At 40.3% G+C, this 22,063-nt stretch overlaps 4 protein-coding genes across 4 annotated transcripts; 2 read left to right on the top strand and 2 right to left on the bottom strand.

The window, feature by feature from the left end:
- The first annotated feature begins 84 nt into the window (after nucleotides 1-84).
- Nucleotides 85-3,275, top strand: ccdc34 (coiled-coil domain containing 34). The gene is made up of 8 exons (XM_083893958.1): nucleotides 85-146; nucleotides 1,350-1,412; nucleotides 1,570-1,848; nucleotides 1,941-2,085; nucleotides 2,205-2,312; nucleotides 2,430-2,588; nucleotides 2,689-2,818; nucleotides 3,067-3,275. The coding sequence occupies exons 1-8, from the start codon at nucleotides 94-96 to the stop codon at nucleotides 3,210-3,212; spliced, it is 1,083 nt and encodes a 360-aa protein (XP_083750084.1). The 5' UTR covers nucleotides 85-93; the 3' UTR covers nucleotides 3,213-3,275.
- A 1,687-nt stretch (nucleotides 3,276-4,962) lies between these two features.
- rab19 (RAB19, member RAS oncogene family) lies at nucleotides 4,963-8,809 on the top strand (the record flags this gene model as incomplete). Its single annotated transcript, XM_083894019.1, has 4 exons — nucleotides 4,963-5,013; nucleotides 5,471-5,659; nucleotides 6,280-6,463; nucleotides 8,535-8,809. 4 exons carry the CDS (start codon nucleotides 4,963-4,965, stop codon nucleotides 8,807-8,809), a joined length of 699 nt encoding a protein of 232 aa, XP_083750145.1.
- A 305-nt stretch (nucleotides 8,810-9,114) lies between these two features.
- On the bottom strand, nucleotides 9,115-16,087 carry hdhd5 (haloacid dehalogenase like hydrolase domain containing 5). The gene is made up of 8 exons (XM_083893165.1): nucleotides 15,809-16,087; nucleotides 14,428-14,631; nucleotides 14,201-14,313; nucleotides 13,114-13,207; nucleotides 13,000-13,033; nucleotides 12,361-12,535; nucleotides 10,681-10,869; nucleotides 9,115-10,600 (listed from the first exon to the last, which is right to left on the bottom strand). Exons 1-8 carry the CDS (start codon nucleotides 16,022-16,024, stop codon nucleotides 10,186-10,188), a joined length of 1,440 nt encoding a protein of 479 aa, XP_083749291.1. The 5' UTR covers nucleotides 16,025-16,087; the 3' UTR covers nucleotides 9,115-10,185.
- A 1,100-nt stretch (nucleotides 16,088-17,187) lies between these two features.
- Nucleotides 17,188-20,894, bottom strand: ccdc77 (coiled-coil domain containing 77; the record flags this gene model as incomplete). Its single annotated transcript, XM_083894307.1, has 11 exons — nucleotides 17,188-17,334; nucleotides 17,573-17,725; nucleotides 17,828-17,953; nucleotides 18,086-18,353; nucleotides 19,051-19,199; nucleotides 19,291-19,379; nucleotides 19,611-19,701; nucleotides 19,840-19,936; nucleotides 20,315-20,457; nucleotides 20,562-20,748; nucleotides 20,860-20,894. 11 exons carry the CDS (start codon nucleotides 20,892-20,894, stop codon nucleotides 17,188-17,190), a joined length of 1,485 nt encoding a protein of 494 aa, XP_083750433.1.
- Nucleotides 20,895-22,063: the final 1,169 nt, after the last annotated feature.

Here is a 22,063-nt window from a genome sequence, read left to right as displayed (position 1 = left end):
CTGAAAGTGAAGTGTGTGGCTTAAAAAGCGTTACGCGTCTCCATGGTTACAGAGTCGAGTTGAGCGTGGGGGCGCGGTGCATCATGGGAGTAGATGCACAAACGAAAACAGCAGTCTCAGACACTTCGCCAAATATACGCACTAAGGTAGGTTATTTTATGTTCTTACCCAGTTAACCAAGAACATTATGTTTAACCTACGCCGTCGAATTAGCCAATACTCCGCTTTAAAACCTCGTTGCACGTTAGCATTAGTTAGCTAACTAATAGCTAACGTTAGCCACGCTTTGCTAACTTTGAAAATAAGTTGTTAACGCGAGCTTTTAACACCAGTTTCTAATTGTGTTTGTATATTCTGCACCGCATATGTATTTGCATTTAATTGTCATTCGAATGTTCCTCGTAACTCATCGTAACTGGTCGTTTTGTGTCGTTTTGTGTGGTTTGAGGATGTCGCATAACTTTACAGCAACATAAACACAAGACAAAGGTTTTCATGGCGCAAATGTCCAGTGAGACTCCTGCCAAATAAATAAAGAATAAAAAAATAATCTTAGTGTGATTTTAGACTTCAAATTCAACGTTAACACAGCATAATTCTATCGCCAAAAAGTCCTTTTATCATCTAAGAAACATTGTCAAAGTGTAACTCTCTCTCTCTCCCAGATGTTTATGTATTTTCTCATCACTAGAGGGCTTGACTCTTTAGCCTGGTTTAACCAAGAAGACCATAAATAAGCTATGGAATGCACAAAATGTAGCAGCACGTGTGGTCATTAATTATTTTATTATTTAATTGTCTCATCTCTGCATTAGTCTGTTCCTTGGTTTCCTGTCATGTTTAGTATTGCGCTTAAAATCCTCTTATTGGTTTTTAAATCTTGTAATGTATTTGCGCCTGAAATCATGTTGAACAGGATGTAGAGCTGCAACTAACGATTATTTTCGTAATCGATTAATCTGTCGATTATTTTCTCGATGAATCGTTTGGTCCGTAAAATGTCAGAAAATGTTAAAAAAAACATTGATCAGTGTTTGTCAAAACTGGAAATGACGATGTTCTCGGAAGTCTTGTTTTGACCACAAACCAAAATGATTCAGTTTTAATGATTTCTTTGTTATGTGGAGCAAAGAAACCAAGAAAATATTCACATTTAAGAAGCTAAAATAATCAGAAATCTTGTTTTACTGATGAAAAAAGCTTCATATCGATTATCAAAATAGTTGGCAATTAATTTAGTAATCGATTAATAATCGATTCATCGATTAATCATTTCAGCTCTAACAGGATGCATGAATACCTCTCAGGACAAACTTGATGTATAGACCTTCTCCGTCTGTGTCACTCAGGTCCTCTGCTGGCACTGCAGCATTTGGTGTTTATGGTCTGACAATGGAAGAAGAGGAGCTCAGGTAAAAAGTCCTTTCCTAATCGTTCTATTATTTAAAAAGAAAAAAAAAAATTTTGTTACTTATTTTATCATATTGTATTTTTGTATGTTGTTTCATATGACTATTTGTGAAGCATTATGTATATGTGTACAATGTTTGATTAATTGTTTTCATGCAGGCATCTGCTAGCAATGTCTGGTGGGAGGATGCCGAGCTGTCCTTCCTCTGCATCCCAAGGTTTCAGCTCGACGCCTCTCAAGAGCGGCTTGGGGAAAGAATTCCCCTCACCCACTGGCTTGGAAGATGGAGTCCTGTCTGATGACGAAGACACATTTTCTCTGCTTTCTCCCATCTATCATGACAGTTTTGAGAGTGATGAAGAAGAACTGGAGCCCATTGTGGCTGAGCTTTCACCCAGGCCAAGCAATCACTCAGAATTCAGCATTTCACCTGTCAGGTACAGATCACTTTATAAGGCCTAAAATACTCGGAACAAAATGGTGCATGATCCAGTCTGTGACAGATGGAGCGGAATATGTTTGCTTATAGGTGTGAGCTACCAAAAACACATGTAAAGCAGATGTTCAGTGCAGCCGTGCAGCCTCCATCCTCGCCGACTCTGGGTGCATGGGAAGAGTGGCTGGTGAACAAAGCCAAAGAGCAACGACTCAAACTAGAAAAGAAATCAGAGGAGGCAAGCAATCGTTTTATTTGTTTTTTTATGGTATTGTAATGCCTTGGCAGTTTGAACTTTTCTTCCCTTCCTGTGTTTTAGTATTGCACATCGTCTCTGACAAATGTATATACTTATAGGAACAATTACGCAAAGAAAAAAAACAAGAAGAAGAAAGGGAGCAAGAAAGGAAAAAGACTGTCGTGGAAGAGAAAATTCAGGAGTGGCTGCAGATGAAAAGAGAACGGGTTAAAAATTCACTTCTTTAAATGTTCAGTTTCTCAAAATGTTGCACAACCAAAAAGCAATCCAACACTAGTGCATGGGTGCCATTCAACTGATCTGTTCGATTCTTACATTACCAGGAGAAGCGTGAGCAGCTTGTAAAGCAGGAAAAAGAGGAGGAAGAGACACAGAGGTGGGTGGAAAAACAGAGGGATATTGAACAGAGAGCTCAACAAAAGTACAAAGACTGGCTGCAGAGGAAGAATCAAGAAAAAATAGAAAAAGAAAAGAGGAACACGGTAATGTGGAGCTTTGATTTTGCTGTTTTTTGAATAAATAATATGATATTATGTACAAAATGGACAGATTATGAAAGAAGACTTTTTGTTTGACTTACAGGAGGAAGCTGCCCTTAAGGAAGAGCAGGAGAAGGAGCGGCGCAAGGTGGCAGAGGCAAAGTTTAAGGAATGGCTGGCAAAGGCGAATGAAAAAAGCGGATCAGGTCAACAATCGCCTCACTGCCCGAAAAGTAAGTTCATGTCAATCATCTGAAGTTTGTTAATGCTGCTTCATTGTTTTTGGATTTGCTGACACCCTGGCATTTGTAAAAGTCTATTATAATTTGTCATGTGATTTCCATCACTATCTAACTTTCTTTTTGTTGGTTTTAGGCTGCGTTAAATCTGATCACAGCTCATCAGTTTCTCTGGCCTAATTTAGGTCTTTTTGATATTTCTTGTGTATTATACTGAATGTTGTGTTGTTTGATTTCTTTAGGTCCATATGACAAAGCCTACCCAGCACCCAGCTACTACAATCCTATCCCATGGAAACCCATTCATGTCCCTCCTCCAGAAATATCACAGAAGAAATCATCTAGCAAGAAACCTCAGAAACAAAGAAAGAAGCCTGCAAGGTTTTAAAATGACTCATCACAACTTGTTCACTGTGGCTTCTTGACAGACACTCAGTTGAGTCACAGCACATCACCCCCACAGGCATTCATCACTTGGCTTCCAGTCAAGCTCCATTCTGAGAACTTTAATGCCTCCATTCTTGGTCTTTTTTTTCCGAAAACTGCAAAATCTGCTTGTTTTTAAAGGCTTGTAATAACTATTTATTTTAGTCCAACTGTTATTTTTCTAAAGACATGCTCCCACACTACATTTTCTGCTTTTCTAGATTTGTATGTGTATTTAATTTACACATCGGAGATTTGAATTACCTTCCATTGGATTGTCTAGCTCATTTAAAGGTGAAGTAAGTAGTTTATAGTGCCATCTAGAGGGGAGGCTGAAATTTACAACAAAGAACTGCTCCTCTGCTCACTCCCTCCCTTCCCTGAGCGCTACGGTATCCTCAGCCGGTCAAATGTCGTCCTCGTCGTCTTTCTCCGTGTCAGCAGATGAGGTTCGTGAGGCGAGGGAGAGGGCGAGCTACCGCGGCCGTAGCAGACGAAGCGGAGAGAGAGGAGGCAGGACTTCCGCTACAAGTAAAGCGACGCTTGATTTGTTCTCTCGCGTTTGTCCTTACAGGCTCCGGTAGAAACATGGCGTCTCGCTGCTAACAGTGGCAATGCAACCGCGGCCCGCGATCATGTTTATTTTACATGACTTTTTGAAACACTACGAAAATGAAACAAAACTATTATACAGCGACTAGACAATGCAGGAGCACATAATATGTATAAAAAAGTGGATTTTGGGTCATGTAAACCCATAAATACTACACGGTGTCCCTTTAAAAGCACAGATATGTTTTGTATTATGTAAATTGAATAGAATTTAAAAAAAAACAAAAAACATAATATTTATCAAATGCTTCCTCTTGTCTTTATTTGTTCCATCACAAAGTGGTCAGCAGCACCACATTTCACCGTATTCAAGAAGGCACAAACCACACAGCACAAAGCAGGCTGCTTGTGGTCAGAGCCTAAGATAAGATGGACCCGGCTCGTTCAAGTTGGCTTCTCACACTCACACATTGTTCTGCATCCAGCTGTGCCTTGTTCTTTTGTGGGCTGACATGACGACAGAAACGAGTGAGGGGGGTGGAGAGAGAGAAGGAGAAGGAGAGAGAGAATCAGATTGAGAGCAGCTCGCTCACTCCGTGTTTTAGCATCTCTGATGTCGATAAATGAAGCCTGAGGTAAAGTGGATCCTATCTCAATGTATTTGTGAATGGCCTTTATGTCACTGTATTGTATGTGTGTTGTAATGTTCTGTTGACAGCTGTGGAATGTGTGTTGACAGTACTCTGTGAGTGGGGTCACGATGAGCGGACTGATTAAGTCGGTTGCTTTTTAAACGCGTAGAATCGTCCTGGGGTCGAAAGGACAGCTGTTAAAGACAAAGGTGTTTACATTCTATCTATCTGCAGTACTTGAATCACAGGTGTGGTTTTAGGCTGTTTGCTTTGGGGTGTTTGCACATTGAGCCTTTGTAAGCAAAACTGGGCATAAAGAGTCGAGGCTCTTTTTCCAAGTAAGCCCTCCAGCACTTTGGCCTCCTGTGTGCAATCATTTGCAAGAATAACCAGTTAATTGTAACCGTCCGTCTGCGGTCTGCAACTGTACGGTCGAGATAACTTTTTAAGTCACTGTTTTCCTATTTCTGCCTCATCCAGGTATTTTGAACCATTACAGTGCCTTCGTAGAAAAATACATATCCCAAGATGCAGTGGTGCAGGTGGGCCGGCGGTTGGAGATCACACCTACCGAGACAGGTAGGAGGTGTGACTTGCATATTCCCAGAGTGAATGTGTGAGGGCAGACCAAGTGACAGTCTAAAGGGCAGCACAGACTACACTTGTGGCTAAAATGTGGCTAGCAGTGTAAATATGGACAAGAACAGACGGAAGACACAGCTTTTGGATGCTCGTGTGGACTTGTTGTCCTTGAAGTACTCTTGCATGGAATAACTAAGTTGTCACAGTTTTCACCTAAGGATAGCATATTCACTTAAAACCACAGTGAATCTTATGCGACAGCTGGTAGGAGTTACTAATAAGAATGTGACTCTGGGACTGTAAATACTCCCAGTTCATATTGACACAACTTGGAAGAAACCGGTTCTTTGCGTGCAGGCTTACAGGTCTTGGATCTAGTGTTTCATCCTCCGTGTGTGTGTGTATGTGTATGTGTTTGTGTGTGTGTGTGTGTGTTCCCCCCTTCACCATGCAGTCTGCAGGACCAGAGATTGAGGACTCTTTTGACTTTCTTTTTAAAATAATCCTGATTGGAGACTCTGACGTGGGGAAGACGTGTGTGGTCCAGAGATTCAAATCTGGCATTTTCATCGAAAAGCAGCAAAACACCATCGGGGTCGACTTTACTGTTCGTACCCTGGATATTGATGGCAAGAAAGTGAAGGTAATTCTAACCGTGTTCATACATTTACATACTCATTTGTAGTTCGGCAGAATTAGTAAAACGTTGCTGTCAATTGTTTGAAAAAGTCATGCAGAAAACTCAATTTTTTTGAGGTGTAATGTTGAGATGAAGACTTCTATGATCACATAGTTTTGCGTGCACATTTAAAATCATATTAACTGAACTCACCCAAGACCCATTGCCCTGTTCTAAAGTGTACATGCATGTTTGAGTTGATAATATCTTAAAAAGAAACCGCTCACTGTATATATACAGTATATATTTACAACAACATGTGTTTGGGTAAATAACGCCTCAGTTAATCAGTATTTTTTTCTGTCACAGGAAATAGGAGTGGCTGACTGCTACTTTGAAATGATAACGTGTGTGTGTGTGTGTGTGTTAGCTTTCTGGGTGTGTCGAAATGTCTTGTTATGCTAAGTAATTCAGGGCCCTGTGGACATAAGCTTTTTTCAAAAAGAACAGAATCCATGTTGAAGTATGTTGTGATTCCTTTGTTATATTTGAGTCTTTTTTATATATATATATATATATATATATATATATATATATATATATATATATATATATATATTATATTATTTCATGTGATATTCCAGATGCAGGTGTGGGACACAGCAGGACAGGAGCGTTTCCGCACCATAACTCAGAGCTACTACCGCAGTGCTCATGGGGCGATGGTCACCTATGACATCACACGCCGCCCCACGTTTGAATCCGTTCCCCACTGGATGCGGGAGGTGGAGCAGTATGGAGCTGCCAGTGTTGTCGTGATACTCATAGGTAAGAAGAAATGAAGTTGGAACACATTTACAAGGTGAGGGTTAGGTCAGATTAGGTTAAACTATATTGTCCATAATTAATTTTTATTAGTTTTAGTGTTAGTTTTATTTATTTTTTTTGTAATATGAGTATTTGCCAGGTGCAAGATGCAAAAAGGTCATAATAAGTATTGTGTGTCATAAAAGCCCCAACAATAGATGCCATTTTAAAAATGTATTGATGACAGATGAACAGTAACAATCAAATGGCCAATAGACTGAAGACACATGGACATAAATAATAATAAATACATTAAATGCAGAATGCTACTACAACGCACACAATTGATATTGACAACACTCAGGCAGTTTCTCTTTTTATAGTTTTAATTTGTACTATTGATACACATTTGAAGCTGGGAGTCTCATCCAACCCTCACTTTACTTCATATTCCAGCTCTGCTGCTCTGTCACTTATGAGGGCTCACAAATGTACTCCTAGCACCAGCAGGTGGTGCTGTTTCAGTAATACAGCTCACTGACAAAAGATAGCTGGAGTATCTTTCTTCAGCATATTATGCTCTATTTCTGGGGGCCAATGGTCCTGTTAGTAAACTTTTAACTTTTTTTTTTTTACTTTTTACTTTTTAAAATAACATACAAATGCACTGTTTTATAATAATTTTACTTTCATTGTCATAATTATAATTTTTAAATGGCAATATAACCAAATCTAAGCCACGCAAAATAATACATTCTGCCTTTATTTCACATCGGGAGTCAGATAACATAATATGAGGTGAAGTTGCTCGGTTTCAAAGCACAACTTCTTACCAACTGAGCTAATGAGCTAATGCGATCACAACTGATTTTCTGTCCCACTCCAACACGGGCCGTCATGAATAATTCATTATAAAACCGAAGCTGCAGCCTTTGGACATAACCTGCTCTATGTCCACAATTTATTGCCACATCATTATTTATGGTATGAAATCTAGCTGTTTTCCAAGTTTTTCTGTGTTAATAGACCAAATAATCAAGAGAGAATTAATTAATGTTGAGCTGTGGTTGAAATTAACTCAAAAACACAGTAATATCAATAACATTTGTTTTAATTTCAGTTGACTTATTTTGGAGAGTAACATAATCTGGTTCCACCTCTCATATGTGAGGAATTTATTTGATTATATATGTAATATTACTCACCATTACATTCAAACTTATGCTTTTTATGCTCCGCGCTCGACGAGCGACACGGAGCATATAGCGTTCACACCGTTCCGTCCGTCCGTCATTCCGTCCGTCCGGACTAAAATGAATACCTTCCTGTGCGCGTACGTCCTTCACATTTTCCAGGATTGTTTAGTGGGTGAATATCTCCAGGTTTTTTTTTCGTTTTGTCCAAAAGCCTTTTTTTGAAAATCTGAGAAATGTGTAAACGGCACTTTACGAGCTTGTCAACACGATAACTTGACAAATATTCGACATATTGATGTCAAACTGGCACTGTCCATGCCTCTTACAAGTATCTTGGACAAGTTCGAAGATGGGTGACCTTGACCTACTTTTCAAGGTCACAGCTGCACTTGAAACTTGAAAAATAGCCAAAAACCGGCACTTTTCAACCTTGTCAACGTGATAACTTGACAATATTTATTGTATTGCTGCCAAACTGGCACTGTGGATGCCTCTTACAAGTATCTTGAACAAGTTCGAAGATCGGTGACCTTGACCTACTTGCCAAGGTCACAGCTGCACTTGAAACTTGGAAAATAGCCAAAAACCGGCACTTTTCAACCTTGTCAACACGATAACTTGACACATATTCGACATATTGATGCCAAACTGTCACTGTGGATGCCTCTTACAAGTATCTTGGACAAGATCGAAGATGGGTGACCTTGACCTACTTTTCAAGCTCACAGCTGCACTTGGACGGGCGCATGGACTCCGCACGGAGCATTAGTAGTCGTCGACTATCACCCCTCTAGTTGTTAATGTTTCTTTTATTATTAATGTTGTTTTTTTTAACGCTTCAACACTAAAAGCATTTATTCTTTTCAACTTTTCTGTTCTTGTCCCTTTTGCTGCAGGTAACAAGTCAGACCTCCATGATCAGAGACAGGTGTTGTTTGAGGACGCGTGCACTCTGGCAGAAAACAACAGTGTCCTTGCTGCTCTGGAAACCTCAGCTAAGGAGGCCCAGAACGTGGAGACGGCCTTTAACCTCATGGCCCGGGAGCTGCTGGCACGCAACGGCATGACCATCACGGACGAGTCATCTCAAGAAGCATCTCAATTCATGCTACGTAACAGCTCTCACCCGGTCCATGGCATTATGTCTTCAGATAAGAAGTGCGGGTGCTGAGCAGACTCCAACGCCAGATGTGTCCATGAAGATGCATTAAGTTTCTCGAAAAACAGAGACATGCGTTACTTACATCGGAGAAACTTAATGAGTTGCATTTACGTGTGTGAAGATATTTTTTTGTTTTGGATTTTAATATTTATACACTTCAAGGATTCAGTAGATTTTTAATGCCAACTGCTTTTTACATGTGTTTTATTTGCAATATTCACCTGAGGGATATCTGCTGCTGAATGTGAGGACGACTCCGGCATGAAGAACCACGCCTCAGCCAGACAGAGTACACACGAGCAGACGGTTGACGTGCAACTTGTGCATTTTGAATTGCTCGGTCATAAATTACGGCTTCTTCTTGTCCACCAGTTCAAACTGTACGTTATTATAGTCGTCCTTTACAAATAAAGAGTACTGCGGCTTTATTTTTTAGAACCATTAGTGCTGCAATTAAATATTCTCTCTCAAAAAGTCTTACATTAGACAATTAGACACATTCACACGATCCATTCATAGGATGTTCACAACCGTAGCAACTTTAAAGAAGTCAAATTAAATCTACCGACCTACAGAAAATGGATTAAACTAAATCTAATGAGGTACTAAACTGAGACCGGGCTACTTAATCTCATCAGCATTAGTGGTTTTCATAGCTTATGAAACAAATCAAGCTAAAACACATGACAGTAAGCAGAACTGGTTTGTACAAGGCCTGCTGGAACATTTCATATGGAGTCTGCATGTTCCTCCCTGTGTCCCACAGTCCAAAAACATGCAATATGGGGATTAGGTAAATTGGTCACTCTAAATTGACCATAGGTGTGATGGACTGGTGAACTGTCCAGGGTGTGACCCCGCCTATCGCCCTATGTCAGCTGAGATAGACACAGCACCCCCCCGCGACCCTCCGGTGGAGGATAAATCAGTTGAAAATGGATGGCTGGATGGAAGATGGTCTAGTTAGAAAGACTATTGTGGAAAGAATAAAATCCATCTTTTTCTGGATGTATGAAGGGTCTTTTCTCTATCAATCTTAACATTGCATTAAAGTCAACTTACAGAGTTCAGTTAAAATAAATGTTACTCAATACCTAGAAAATCTGTAAACTTAAAAACAAACACAAAACAAACACAGCTGATAAAGCCAAGAACTCACAGACTCTCAGTCAACAAGAAGAAACAGTTTGTGACACACTACCCTGCAAAACGTTCCAGTAGCTGGTGTTAAAACTGCATTTGTTACTTTTTAAATCTGATTCTATGGCACTAATTTAAAAACAATCTTTAAGAACTAGCCACAGTAACAGCTACATCTTCCCTGAGACACACTGTGCTTCTATGTGGCATTAGCGCTTGTGAGATGAAGCTGGAGTGTGTGTGTGTTATTCCAGGGGCCAACCCTCCTGCTGGAACACCAACTCCACCGCCTCCTTTACATCCTGCACCGTGAAGGACGGTCGCGTGAGGCTGGGCTCAAAGCCGAAGTCCCGGTGACCATGGAAGATGTGCTGCTTGGTGACGGTCCGGGTCGTGTCTAAGGGCAGCTCCTGCTGATCTCTGCTGTACACTCCTGTGCACACCAGGATGGAGCTGCAGCTGTCTGGCAGTTCTCCCTCTTCTGGGTTAACTCCAATCTCTCTTTGCTCTGCTGATGGCATTTTAGGGGCATTAGCTTCGGTGAGGGGATCAACTCTTCCTCCACCACTCTGGGCCTGTTTCTGGGCCTTGGTAGATCGAGAAGCTTGGAGGTAGTGGTTGTAGAGGTTGGCACCGTATATGTCAGCCATGGGATTATCACTGCAAATGGAGACAAGTGAGCAACATCTTTAATTCAAAGCTTTTATGTTTATGTTAGAAAAAGATGAAGTGTGTCTCACCCTATAGCATACAGCCTCTTCACAGGTGTGGTCCAGCCAAGTTTCTCAGCCTGCTGTCTGATCAGCAGCTCCGCATAATTGTACGTCACCACACTGGGTTTACCGATCAGAGCCTCGTACTTGAGCTCGTACCCCGTGATCTTCTTGTACAGGCTTTCCAAGCAGACGAGGAACATACCGTGGCCGAACCTGTGATACAGTGATAATAACAAATTCGGGATAATAGCATTGCAGACAGACTGAAGAATTCATTGTTTACAAAACAAAACAACAATTTAAAACGCAAATCGCAAAGGCTGCAATTTATGATTAGATTTTTTTTTCTTGTGTTCAATGCCAATTTAAAAATGAAATACATAAATATTAGAAACAATTCATTACGTTGTTTTCTGGTCCTTGCTTTAATAGTTTAGTAGTTACTGTTTTTGATGGTATATCATGTGGTAAGAAGCATTCCTTTAAAAAATTCCTAAATTCCTTTTTCCTAAAAAAAATTAAAAATACCCCGTTTGGAACAACTTCGGAACAAGGGCCTTTCTGCAAGAGGTTTGCATGTTCTCCCCGTGTGTGCGTGGGTTTTCTCCGAGTTCTCCGGCTTCCTCCCACAGTCCAAACACATGCGATATGGGGATTAGGTGAATTGGTCACTCTAAATTGACCGTAGGTGTGAGAGTGTGAGTGAACGGTTGTTTGTCTCTATATGTGGCCCTGCGATGGACTGGCGAACTGTCCAGGGTGAACCCCGCCTATCGCTCAATGTCAGCTGAGATAGGTACATCACCTTCTTCTTCATGAACAGAAGCAATGTAACATGTATAGTATGCTGCTTCATCTGTGTTGACTATCAGGATGAGATGACCAACGATGGAAGATTTTGCTGAAGACGGCTCAGATCAGAGGAGAACCGAGACAATACATCTGAACAGTAAGGCATCATCGCAGTGTGCCAGGTCTGATACGTATATTTAGTTAGACTTGAGATAGTGTATGCGGTCCATCTAGTGAGGGAACTTAAAGTTGTCTGAAGATTAGAATTTTCTGAAAATGTTTAAATCTGAAAATGGGCTTTGTAGAGCTATATAGAGCTGTATAGACCAGCAATTTTCCACTGCGCAAAAAAGCTAGTCGTTAACCAGTTTGACAGGAAAACGCTTTTTTTCTCCACTTTCCTTTGTGCCATCTAGAGGAGAGGCTGAAATTTACAACAAAGAACTGCTCTTCTGCTCACCCCCTCCCTTCCCTGAGCGCTACGGTATCCGCAGCCGGTCAAATGTCGTCCTCGTCGTCTTTCTCCGTGTCAGCAGATGAGGTTCGTGAGGAGAGGGCGAGCTACCGCGGCCGTAGCAGACGAAGCGGAGAGAGTGGAGGCGGGACTTCCGCTACAAGTAAAGCGACGCTTGATTTGTTCTCTCGCGTTTGTCTATACAGGCTCCCGTAGAAACATGGCGTCGTGGCAATGCAGTAGCGGCCCGCGACCATGTTATTTTACATGACTTTTTGAAACACTACGAAAATGAAACAAATAATGTTATACAGCGACTCGACAATGCAGGAGCACATAATATGTATAAAAAAGTGGATTTTGGGTTATATAAACCCATAAATACTACACAGTGTCCCTTTAACTCTAATAGCAGGCTATTCTATTCTTATCATGTTTCAGGGTTTCATCTGCTGTACCTCGGATTCTTTGCCTCTGCCATCCACAGCAGGTCCATGTTACAGGCCAGGACCGGGATGTGAGGGTACTGTGCCGAACTCCAGTCACTGCCAGGTTTCCCATTCGTCAGGAGCACGTCGGTAAGAAGCTGGAGGTTGGTCTCCCATCTGATTGGCTCACCAAATAAGATGACGGCTGTAAAAAGCAACCAACATACAGTCATGAATGCATGGATGTATTATATGAACTGGATAGAGCTCCGCCCCTTTCGCTTCCGTTCATTCCTTTGAAGCTGCTCACCCAGCACATATGCCAAAAAAGTTTTTGCGCTTATTTCCGGGTTATGGGGCCCATAGAGCATGCACAGTAGTGTCACTACCATATAAAGATCTATAAAAGCCCGTGTCCATGTCTCGAGGTGTCCTGTGGACACTTTTACAGGCGTCTCTTTTACTATTGCGGTCAATGGGAAAATTGCTTTTTGGGCTTTTATGGGGTTTTCTGTTGCAGTACCCACAGTGGCCACCATGTAAAAATTGTCTTCAAGGCAGAGGGGGCGGCGCTCTATCCAGTTCATAAAATACATCCATGCATAAATGTTATCATTTGAAATCGCTTGCTACTTGTAGCTACGGTGTTGCCCGTCTGTGGAAACATACCGTCGATTGGCCGTAAGCCTTTTGTGGGTGGAGTCTATAAGACAGAATAAGCAGTTGGTGAGATACTCATCTGTGACTAAACTAAAATGAGTTGTCTTCACTGGTAATGCTTACATTGCCTCTTGGCCTTCTGTTGTGATCCACGACATCTAGAAGAGGATATGCATCCCTGAGCATTTCCATAGTCACAATGTCCTGAAAGCCCAGGCTGAATGTTGGTGGGTTAAAGTCAAACGTACAAACAATGTGGAGGAGTTTACAAGCTACAGCTATAGTCTAAACAAAAAGTGGTGACACGAATAATTCAGGAAAATTAGCTACTTACTTTACAGAGGATTAAATGGTCTAAATGACTAGTTTCAGGTCTCCTTTCACAGAAGATGATGTCAATTCCCTCAAAGCCCATTTCGAGGAATATAGAGAATAAAGCACTGTACGCGAGTAGAAACCAGTGTGATCGGCTGGTATCATCTATTACACGTGTCAAACTCAAGGCTCGGGGGCCAGATGTGGCCCGCCATTTCATTTTATGTGGCCCGCGAGTGGTTAATTGGTCTTAAAAATCGGTGTTAAAATAGGTCTACGCTGCTTTAAGGCGTGCGTTGACCATAAACTACATTTCCCACAATGCATGGCGATTGCGTTACCCGCAAAGTGACGGCATCACCATCGTGGACCAGGTTACATCTATATTGCATCATATTTGTAACTTGAATAAGTAATATATACAGAACGTTATTTAGCAATATGTTACGGAGTAGTTACCTTTATTTTACATTATATTTGGTTACATTTAGTTACATTTATTCTGTATGACAGTTACATCTGGCCCTTTGAGGGTAACCATTATGCTGATGAGACACCCCTGACCTAGTATCTCCAGTCAAATCGCAAATGATAAATCATCCCAGGCAACTGGAATATTGTGTTCATTTTGTATACAGTTTACAGTCTCAAATGTAAAAAAGTAATCTCAAATGGACAAAACACAATCTTAATTTTAGAAAAAAAAAAAAAAAAAAAAAAAGTGGAAAACCTCAACTGTGTCAGTCAAAGGGAACAAAGGGCACCAAAGAATAAATACTGATAACACAATACTGAACATGAACACAACTGCACTGAGTAAACAGAACTCTTGTTAGGGTCAACAAGCAGATAAGATTGCAGGAGTCAGGAGTCCTTGATTTAGAAAACAGGATACTTGTGAGCAACCTCCTCCACGGGACCCTGGCCCGACACCAGCACACACATTTTGTGGAACTGGGTGAACATTCGCAAAGGACTATGGGAAAGCATCACCTGGTCTGGAGACACCTGAGATAAAGGGAAGAGAGATAAGAACAGTAATGTTCTTAGGCAATTTATAAAAAACAATAAAACAAAGCAAGCTGAGGACACTTAAAACGAACAAAAAGGTGTTCAGATTACCTCCACCTCAAGGAGCTGTGACAGGTGTTCAGCTTTCGTCTGCCTCATGCAGTTCCCAGCATTAGTGACAAACACCACGGGCACCTTGTACTGCCCGTTGTGGTCCACCAGATTCTTGAAGCACTCTTTGGCAGCAGGGATCGGCGTCCTTCCTCGCACCAGCACCCCGTCGATGTCAAAGAGGAGCCCGAAGGAGCTGGAGGCCTGAGGATAGAGGTGGGACCAAAGAGCAGGGAAGTATGTGAGTATCAACTTGTTGTGATAATACAGACTGAGCATTTGCTTTTGTGATCTCATCACCTCAGACACAGGGACCTAGTAGATTGTTCCATGGGTCTATAAAGTTATACTGATAAGTAGTAGGGTGGAAGAAGTTTAAGAGTACAGGACAATAATAATTTTTTTTTACTCACAATCGTGATTTTAGCTTCCCACTAACATGATAGTGTGGTTTAGAAAAATGTGTGCTGAGCCAACAACAATCAAGCACTGCCTGAAGAGCTGCCTGTGCCAATAACAGCTGCTGCTGTTCCCTTCACCACACAGCTCCAACTGAATTTTCTGGATGCATCACCAACAAATTATTATTATTCGTTACATTTCTATACACTCAAAGCACGTACAAATTACCCATTATTCATTAAAGGTGCCATATGTAAGAATGTGGCCAAAAAACGGTTACTACATTCAAATTCAAAATACCGAGGTCTTTTAGGTTTCGTTTTCTGACGTAACTGGCAAACCCCGTGGTTGCTCGGCAGCTGAGACTCTACTGACTGCAATGATAGGTAGACGGCGGTAGGTGGCGCCACAAGCCCAAACAAATCAGAATACTTTATTAATCCCCGGGGGGAAATTGTTTTTGTTCCACATGCTCCGTACAAAGTAAGAAGAAAATACAGCATGAGGAAACAAGAGCTAGATATACAGATATAAATAAAATGAAACAGTAAATAGGCAATAAGCTAAATGAAATAAAATAAACAGTACAATAAACAATAAAAAAATTAAATACAATAATAAAGTAGACAATCTGGAAACATATACAATATACAGTGAATGTAAGTATAAACAAATGAAAGAAGTTAGATGAGAATGGGTAATTATAGTTTGTTTGTTGTTTGTTTGTTTATTTATAAAAAGTCAATATAATCATGTCATATGACAGACTGTATGATAAAAAGTGCAACTTTGTGCATAAATTAATAGTTATTAAAATCTCAGCCAGCACTTCTATAGTAACGTTGCAAACCAAGGTGACACTTTTATAGCTAATCAATATTGTGTTGTTGTTGTTGTTGTTGGGGTAAACTTACTTCGAAAATGTCTCAAAATGTACCAAAATGACAATGTCAATAACGTGATTGCATCATTCACTCACATGGCTGTGACATCTAGAGGTCGAAAAAAGCCATTGGTTGGTTTGTTTTGATGTTCCCTCACAGCTGGACTTCAGCAGCTGCAAGCCGCTTCTCAGACAACAGAGTCTCTGCATTTCTCCAGGAACCGGTGAGTAAAAAGACACAGAGTCACGGCTGAGCTGAGCCCACGGCGTGTTAGTGACTGTGTGTTCACTCAGCGGAAGCGACGGCAGCATAAAGAGCTCATAATATCTCACAGGGTGAGGGTCAGTCCCTCATTTTGCTCCCCCTTTATGGTGTTTGTTTGGTTACAACCATTCGAAGCCTCAACGAACCATGACCGCGCATGCGCAGAGCAGCCGGGAAATAGAAACTCCCTGGCAGGACGTGACGTCACGTTAGAAACATAAACATCCCAAAGCAAAACAACCTACATGTTTTATACTTGGAGCATGAACGAAATCAACTTCGTTGTTAATATTTGTGTTCTACGTGGCAAATACCACATACACAAATGTACATTTTTAGTAATGTCCCCTAACTTCATTGTTATTTGACGGAAGTCAAAGAAAAAACGATAAAAAACTGCGAACTTTTCCATGGACCTCTTCAAAGAGAAATAGTCCAGTTGTCTATTTTTATATTTTTTTTATATTATTCACTTTTATATTTTGTTATTATTACCACTGCTATTTTTTAGTCAATATTCATTACATCTTTCTATTGTAGGAATAGTTTCTTTATTTAGCATTGTACATGTCAATGAATTTTAGTATTGAAAACACTACACATCTTTTTACCATTGTATATTTTCAATGAATTTGTAGGCTTGATTGGAAAATTATATTTTGTGTCAAATTCATGTTAATATAGAAAAGATATGTTAGAATGTTCTCTACTTTGAGGTCACAATGTTGGTTTTGTGTAGCAATACACTGTGGTAAGTTGCACAAATACAGCAAGTTATATTCCTAATTCATTTTTATACATTAGTTTTTGTTAATTTGCCTGCATAATCCACAACTAATAATTCCCATTGTCCCCATTAATACCAATTTCTTACCTGTTTCACAAGATACATGTTTGTACATTAGCATTTTTTGAATAATGTTCATTGTATACCCTGGTCTAGGACATGAATTATATGATACATTGACTCAGCTAATGAATCCTAAGATGATTTATCGTTTCCTTTTTATCAGTAAAACTCGCCTCTGCAACATAGCTGCACATCAAAACAGATTTTTTTTTGTCATTAAAATTAAATATCTTTATTGGTCCACGATACAATGTAGAAAAAAAACCAGCCCTAGTCTCAGTAATAAAGACAAACATTAAAACGTCATAGAAATTCTCATCTACAAGCAAACACAAGACCATTCGTCAAATTGTCCATTCTTCAAGCATATCTCAGCTCATTTTCCAGCCCATAGATTTTTGCCTTCAGTGTCATCAGCTCATCCTGAACCTTTTTTGTCCTGTGGTTCGTCTGTCGTACTTCATGCAGAATAGCTAAATCTTGGTTGGGCCCAACATTCAGAGTAACCTGAAGCACAAAAGAATAACAATTATATTATGATATAATAATAATAATAATAATAATAATAATAATAATGTAGTGAGCACTAATTTAGCAGTTAAATGTTAACTTTTTGATCTCAGCAGTTTATAGGGTAGAGGAGAGGCACGTTTAAGTTTTATTATTCATTCAATCAATAAATAAAATGAGAAAGAAATGCAACACTGTTAAACTCCAGGGGAATGAGATAAACTGCTTTGTTCACCTTGAGGAGCTGCTTTTCAACGTCTTTCAATTTCTGTCTAAGGTGCTTCAGGTCAGTCTTGAAGCCCTCTGCCTCCATGACCCTCCTCTTCTCCAGAGCCTCGTAACGCTGAGTCATTAGCTGAAGACGTTTGGCCATTTTGTCTGAACGCCCCTGCACAGATAAATATAAGTGGAAAATAACAGAAAAGACTTGAGATTAATCAAAGACATGCATGATATTGTTGTGATGCCAGAATCAGCCCAACAAGAATACCTTGAATATTTCCCTGCCAACATCTCCCTCCTCTCTGATTTGTGCGAGTTCTGTCTCTAGAGTGATACACTGCTCCCTGAACATCTCAGCCAGACGGTGGGCTTGCTTCAGATCTTCCTGCAGTGCCTGATTTTATAGCACAAGTTAAAGAAAAAGGACTATCAAAACCCAAAAAGCAAGTTACTTATATTCTTTATCAAGGACTAAAATTATCAATATTTGTATCAGTATAAAGTAGATAGCAGGGGTCTGTATTACCTTTAGCTCCTCTTTGTGCATCTGCTGTGTCTCTGGCTGAGGCCGCTGGTGGAGCAGGGCCGTGCTGCTGCTGCTGCTGGGCTGCCATGCTCGGCCTGGCTCAGTGCCTACAGAGCCCGACTTCCTCTGACGGTTGTGGCGAGAGTCCAGTTCCCTTAGCAGCCGGTCCTTCTCCACCATCCAGCTCTTCTCATGAGCCCGGGTTTCAAACTTCAGCTGTAAGAAATCCCTGGTGCTTTCATGCAACAGGTTCTGGGTTTGCTGAAGCCTGAAGTGTCGAATGTGAGAGACAGTGTCAGTTACTAAAGTCACTTGGAAGATTTAATATTACTGAGAGTATTGCTTTAACAGGGTCTCTGCAGGTTTCAACAAGTCAAATTTAAGACTTTTTAAAGACCATAATGAATACAATTTAAGACCCATTTCAAATCCATACTGGCAAAAAAGTACAAAAGACATGAAGGAAAATTGGAGCCATAAATCGTTCCGCTAAGCTGTGGGATTTCATTAAGTTTTCTCCGCTGCTATGCTAAGCTGTAACACAACGCAGCACGCGCACAGCACGCTAGCTCGTGGTGCTCGATAAATTGTCACCGGGCAGCACAGGTGACCTACTTTAGTTCTGTGTTGTAGTTATTGTTGTTATCGAATCCTCAGAAATAGAAACATTTCAACGCGAGACTGAAGTTTATGCACGTTTTAAATAAAGGTAACGTTAATAGATTTTTAAGACCTTTCAAAATTGTATTTAAGACCTTTTATGAAATTTTAGGAGAATTTTAGACATTTTAAGGCCTTAAATTCTAATTATTGGACTTTTATAAGACCTTTTAAGACCCCGTGGATACCCTGTTTAATAAGAATTTTTGGTGCGCATGGAATATGGATAATTCTAAAAAATAAGCTTAGCTCTTATATAGGAATGTTAAACAATTGTTATTAAGACAGTCATCATATAGACCCACTTCTTAGTCAGTGCTGTGATTCGCTCCTGGTCTCTCTGCATTTGTGCCTGTGCCTCCTCTGTTTTAATCCGTCTATCCTCCTGCAAAGATTCTACTTGTTCTTTGGCCAGACGTGTCTGTTCCTCCATCTGAGCCTGCAGTGCCTCCACCTGAAAAAATGAGCCACGCTATAATGTTAATAAAAGCAATTATAGCACCTTTCAACTCAAGTGATATATACATATGTTTGTGGGTTTATACCTGAAGCAACAGAGTCTGGTTGTCATTCTTGTATTGCTCCAGACTGTCTTTATTTACCCCATCGGCTGATTTTGTTCTCCTGTTACACTCTACAGTCATAAACAGAAACAACATCTACATGACACAGTGGGATTTTTATTCTTATTTCCCACTCACCAACATCTATTAGTGTCTGTGCTTGAGTTAAGGGAAATTAAAAATAAAACCACATATTTATTATCATTACAACACACCTTTCTATACACAGCATGATAGCCGATGACTTTTACAAGACAACAACTGGCAACAACATGCATGTGTACACATATTTTTGAAATTACCTTTGCTGTTCACAGAAGGTCTTAACTTTGCTGGCCTGAGACTGAGAGTTTCTTCACATCTGGACTCAATAGTCTTCTGAGTGATAGCAACCTGAAACATATACATGTATAAAATGCGTCTTCAAAGTTTTTGACAAGTTTTTGTTATTTGTTGTTCATGAAGGCAACGTATTAGACATCGACAAATCAAAACCTCTTCTGTGAGAGAGGCTGGTGAGGAAGTGTTTACCTTCTGAGGAGGTTCTCGGAAGAAATATGTAACATCTCCTGCATCAGGACCCACCAGGGCAAGAAGATGTTGGATTTTCTTCCTGTCCTCCAGCTCTCTGTATAAAAGTGAATAGATAAGAAGCAACTTTACCTGCAGATGTGTCAGGAAAGAATAATGATACTGAAACAAAAACTGATTTTGAATACCCACACTAATGCACAAAATTTATCGTTGGTTTAGTCATGCAAGTTTAAACAATTCTGCGGTTTATCATGATTTTGTAGGAAAAAAATAAGTATTATAAACAGGCCTTTTAACAAAAGGGGAATTGTTGTGAAAGCACAGGAGGATCAATAATAACGGTCCATGTAAGTCATGAGAGTGATCAAACATGCATAATAACACGTTGATGTGTATGTTACATAATATGTACTTTTCCAGTTACTGTAAAGTATTTAAATACCTGCTGTAGGTCAGATTTATTTCCACCCACCTGATCTTAAGTCGATCATTTTCTGCATAAAGCCGGAGAGACTGCTCCCTCTCTTGAAAAAGATAGACCTGCATGTCACTAAGTGCATTTTGCAACTCGGCAATCTCCCCCTCACGCTGTCGTATCTCCCACTGCAGCTTATGCTAAGACGACATCAAAGAGAGACGGGATCGGTTAATGTGGGCAAATTAAATCTGACAAAGTTGAAACACAAAAGCAGAGACAGTGGCCCCTTGCTGTGCCTTACCTGGTCCTCCGTGATGCCTCTGTGCTTCTCCAGCATCTGCAGCAGTTCGTCATGCTCCTCGTCAAACTGGGCAATCTTCTGTCTGTAGAACTCCAGTAGCTCCCTGGATGGTCGGAGGTATGCCAGACGCTCATGGATGGGGGGAAGTGGAGAGTCAGGCTCCCGTCCAGGGGTTAGAACGTTGGTTCTGTAGAAATTAAATAAAAATCACAGTAAGAAAAGCATTACATCCATCTACAGAAACATTTCTCTCTTGCAAAAAAGACCCCTGTCCTGTGTGTTGAGTGAGCAATCTCACCTGTGTGGTGTTGCATTTTTTGTTGGAGATCCCATTCCACCACAAAACACTGAAAACAGGAAATGATGAAAATGATTTACTTGACCTTACATATTGATACTGGGCTGGAAATTAGGGCAGCAACTAATGGTTATTTGTCGATTATTATCTGGATTAGTTCAAATTAAAAATGACAACTTCTTCAAATTCAGGGTTTAGCTTTAAGCACTTCTGAAGACTGTGACCCGAATGGTGACTGAGAACCTTCACTAACACCATTATATTGTCCCCCAAACCACAGACGTTCAGTTGTTCTAATGTCTTTGTAATCGAGGGGCAAAGAAACCAGAGTATATTCACATTTAAGCAGCAGAAAAATCAGAGAAAATGTTTTCATAACAACAAACAAACAACTAATTAATGATGTATTATAACTACATTAATAGTGATTAATGTAGCATTTGACTCATAATCGATTAATCATTGTAGCCCTCCTGGAACTGTAGAAATGGAATTACTTGTTGTGTATTTACACCGGCTTGTACAGGGTAAGGATACAATACATTACAATAATCCATGGAGCAATCCCCCAGTGGGTATAACAGGAATAAATCATAAAGATGTATAACTCACCGCTGCAGAAATGATTGCACAACCCGTTTGTTTTGTAGACGCAATAAATCGAGTACGTGAATCATAAAATGACCACAAGGGAGAGTCTCATTAAGATGACAGATGGTTTATGGAGTCATTTCCCTTGCTGACATGATTTAGGCGCCAGGGGGAGCGGGACGTTTAAAATCACATAACTGTTCACACGAACTCATTCATGTTTTTAACTGTCTTTAACACACGTTCAACACTTTTTAAACACATGTATCGTGGAGTTATTTATGCTAATAAGAGGATGAGGAGGTGAAGAAATCTCTCCTGTTCTCGTTCATGGAGATAAATCTTTCACAATGACTTTGTTTTGAAACCTAACCGCCGAAAAAAAGGCATAATAGTGCAAAAAATGCTATCTGCTCGTCTGTTTAAAGCATTTTAGCGATAATGCACAAGATACATGAGTAAAAACAGTACTTACCTGTTACACTTCATCAAACTCTCAGCCCTTGTATGTGTCGTTCGTTGCCACCAAGCTTTTGAAACCCGGAAGTTTACGCGGAAGTTGTCTTCTTCGTGGACACGCGATAAAAGACAGAACTATTTCGCCATCTAGTGG

This window comes from Microchirus variegatus (genome assembly GCF_963457635.1).
Source record: "Microchirus variegatus genome assembly, chromosome: 8".
NCBI classification, from domain to species: Eukaryota; Metazoa; Chordata; class Actinopteri; order Pleuronectiformes; family Soleidae; genus Microchirus; species Microchirus variegatus.
The sequence above is the reverse complement of the archived record's forward strand: the minus strand, read 5'-3'. Positions and strand labels throughout refer to the sequence as shown.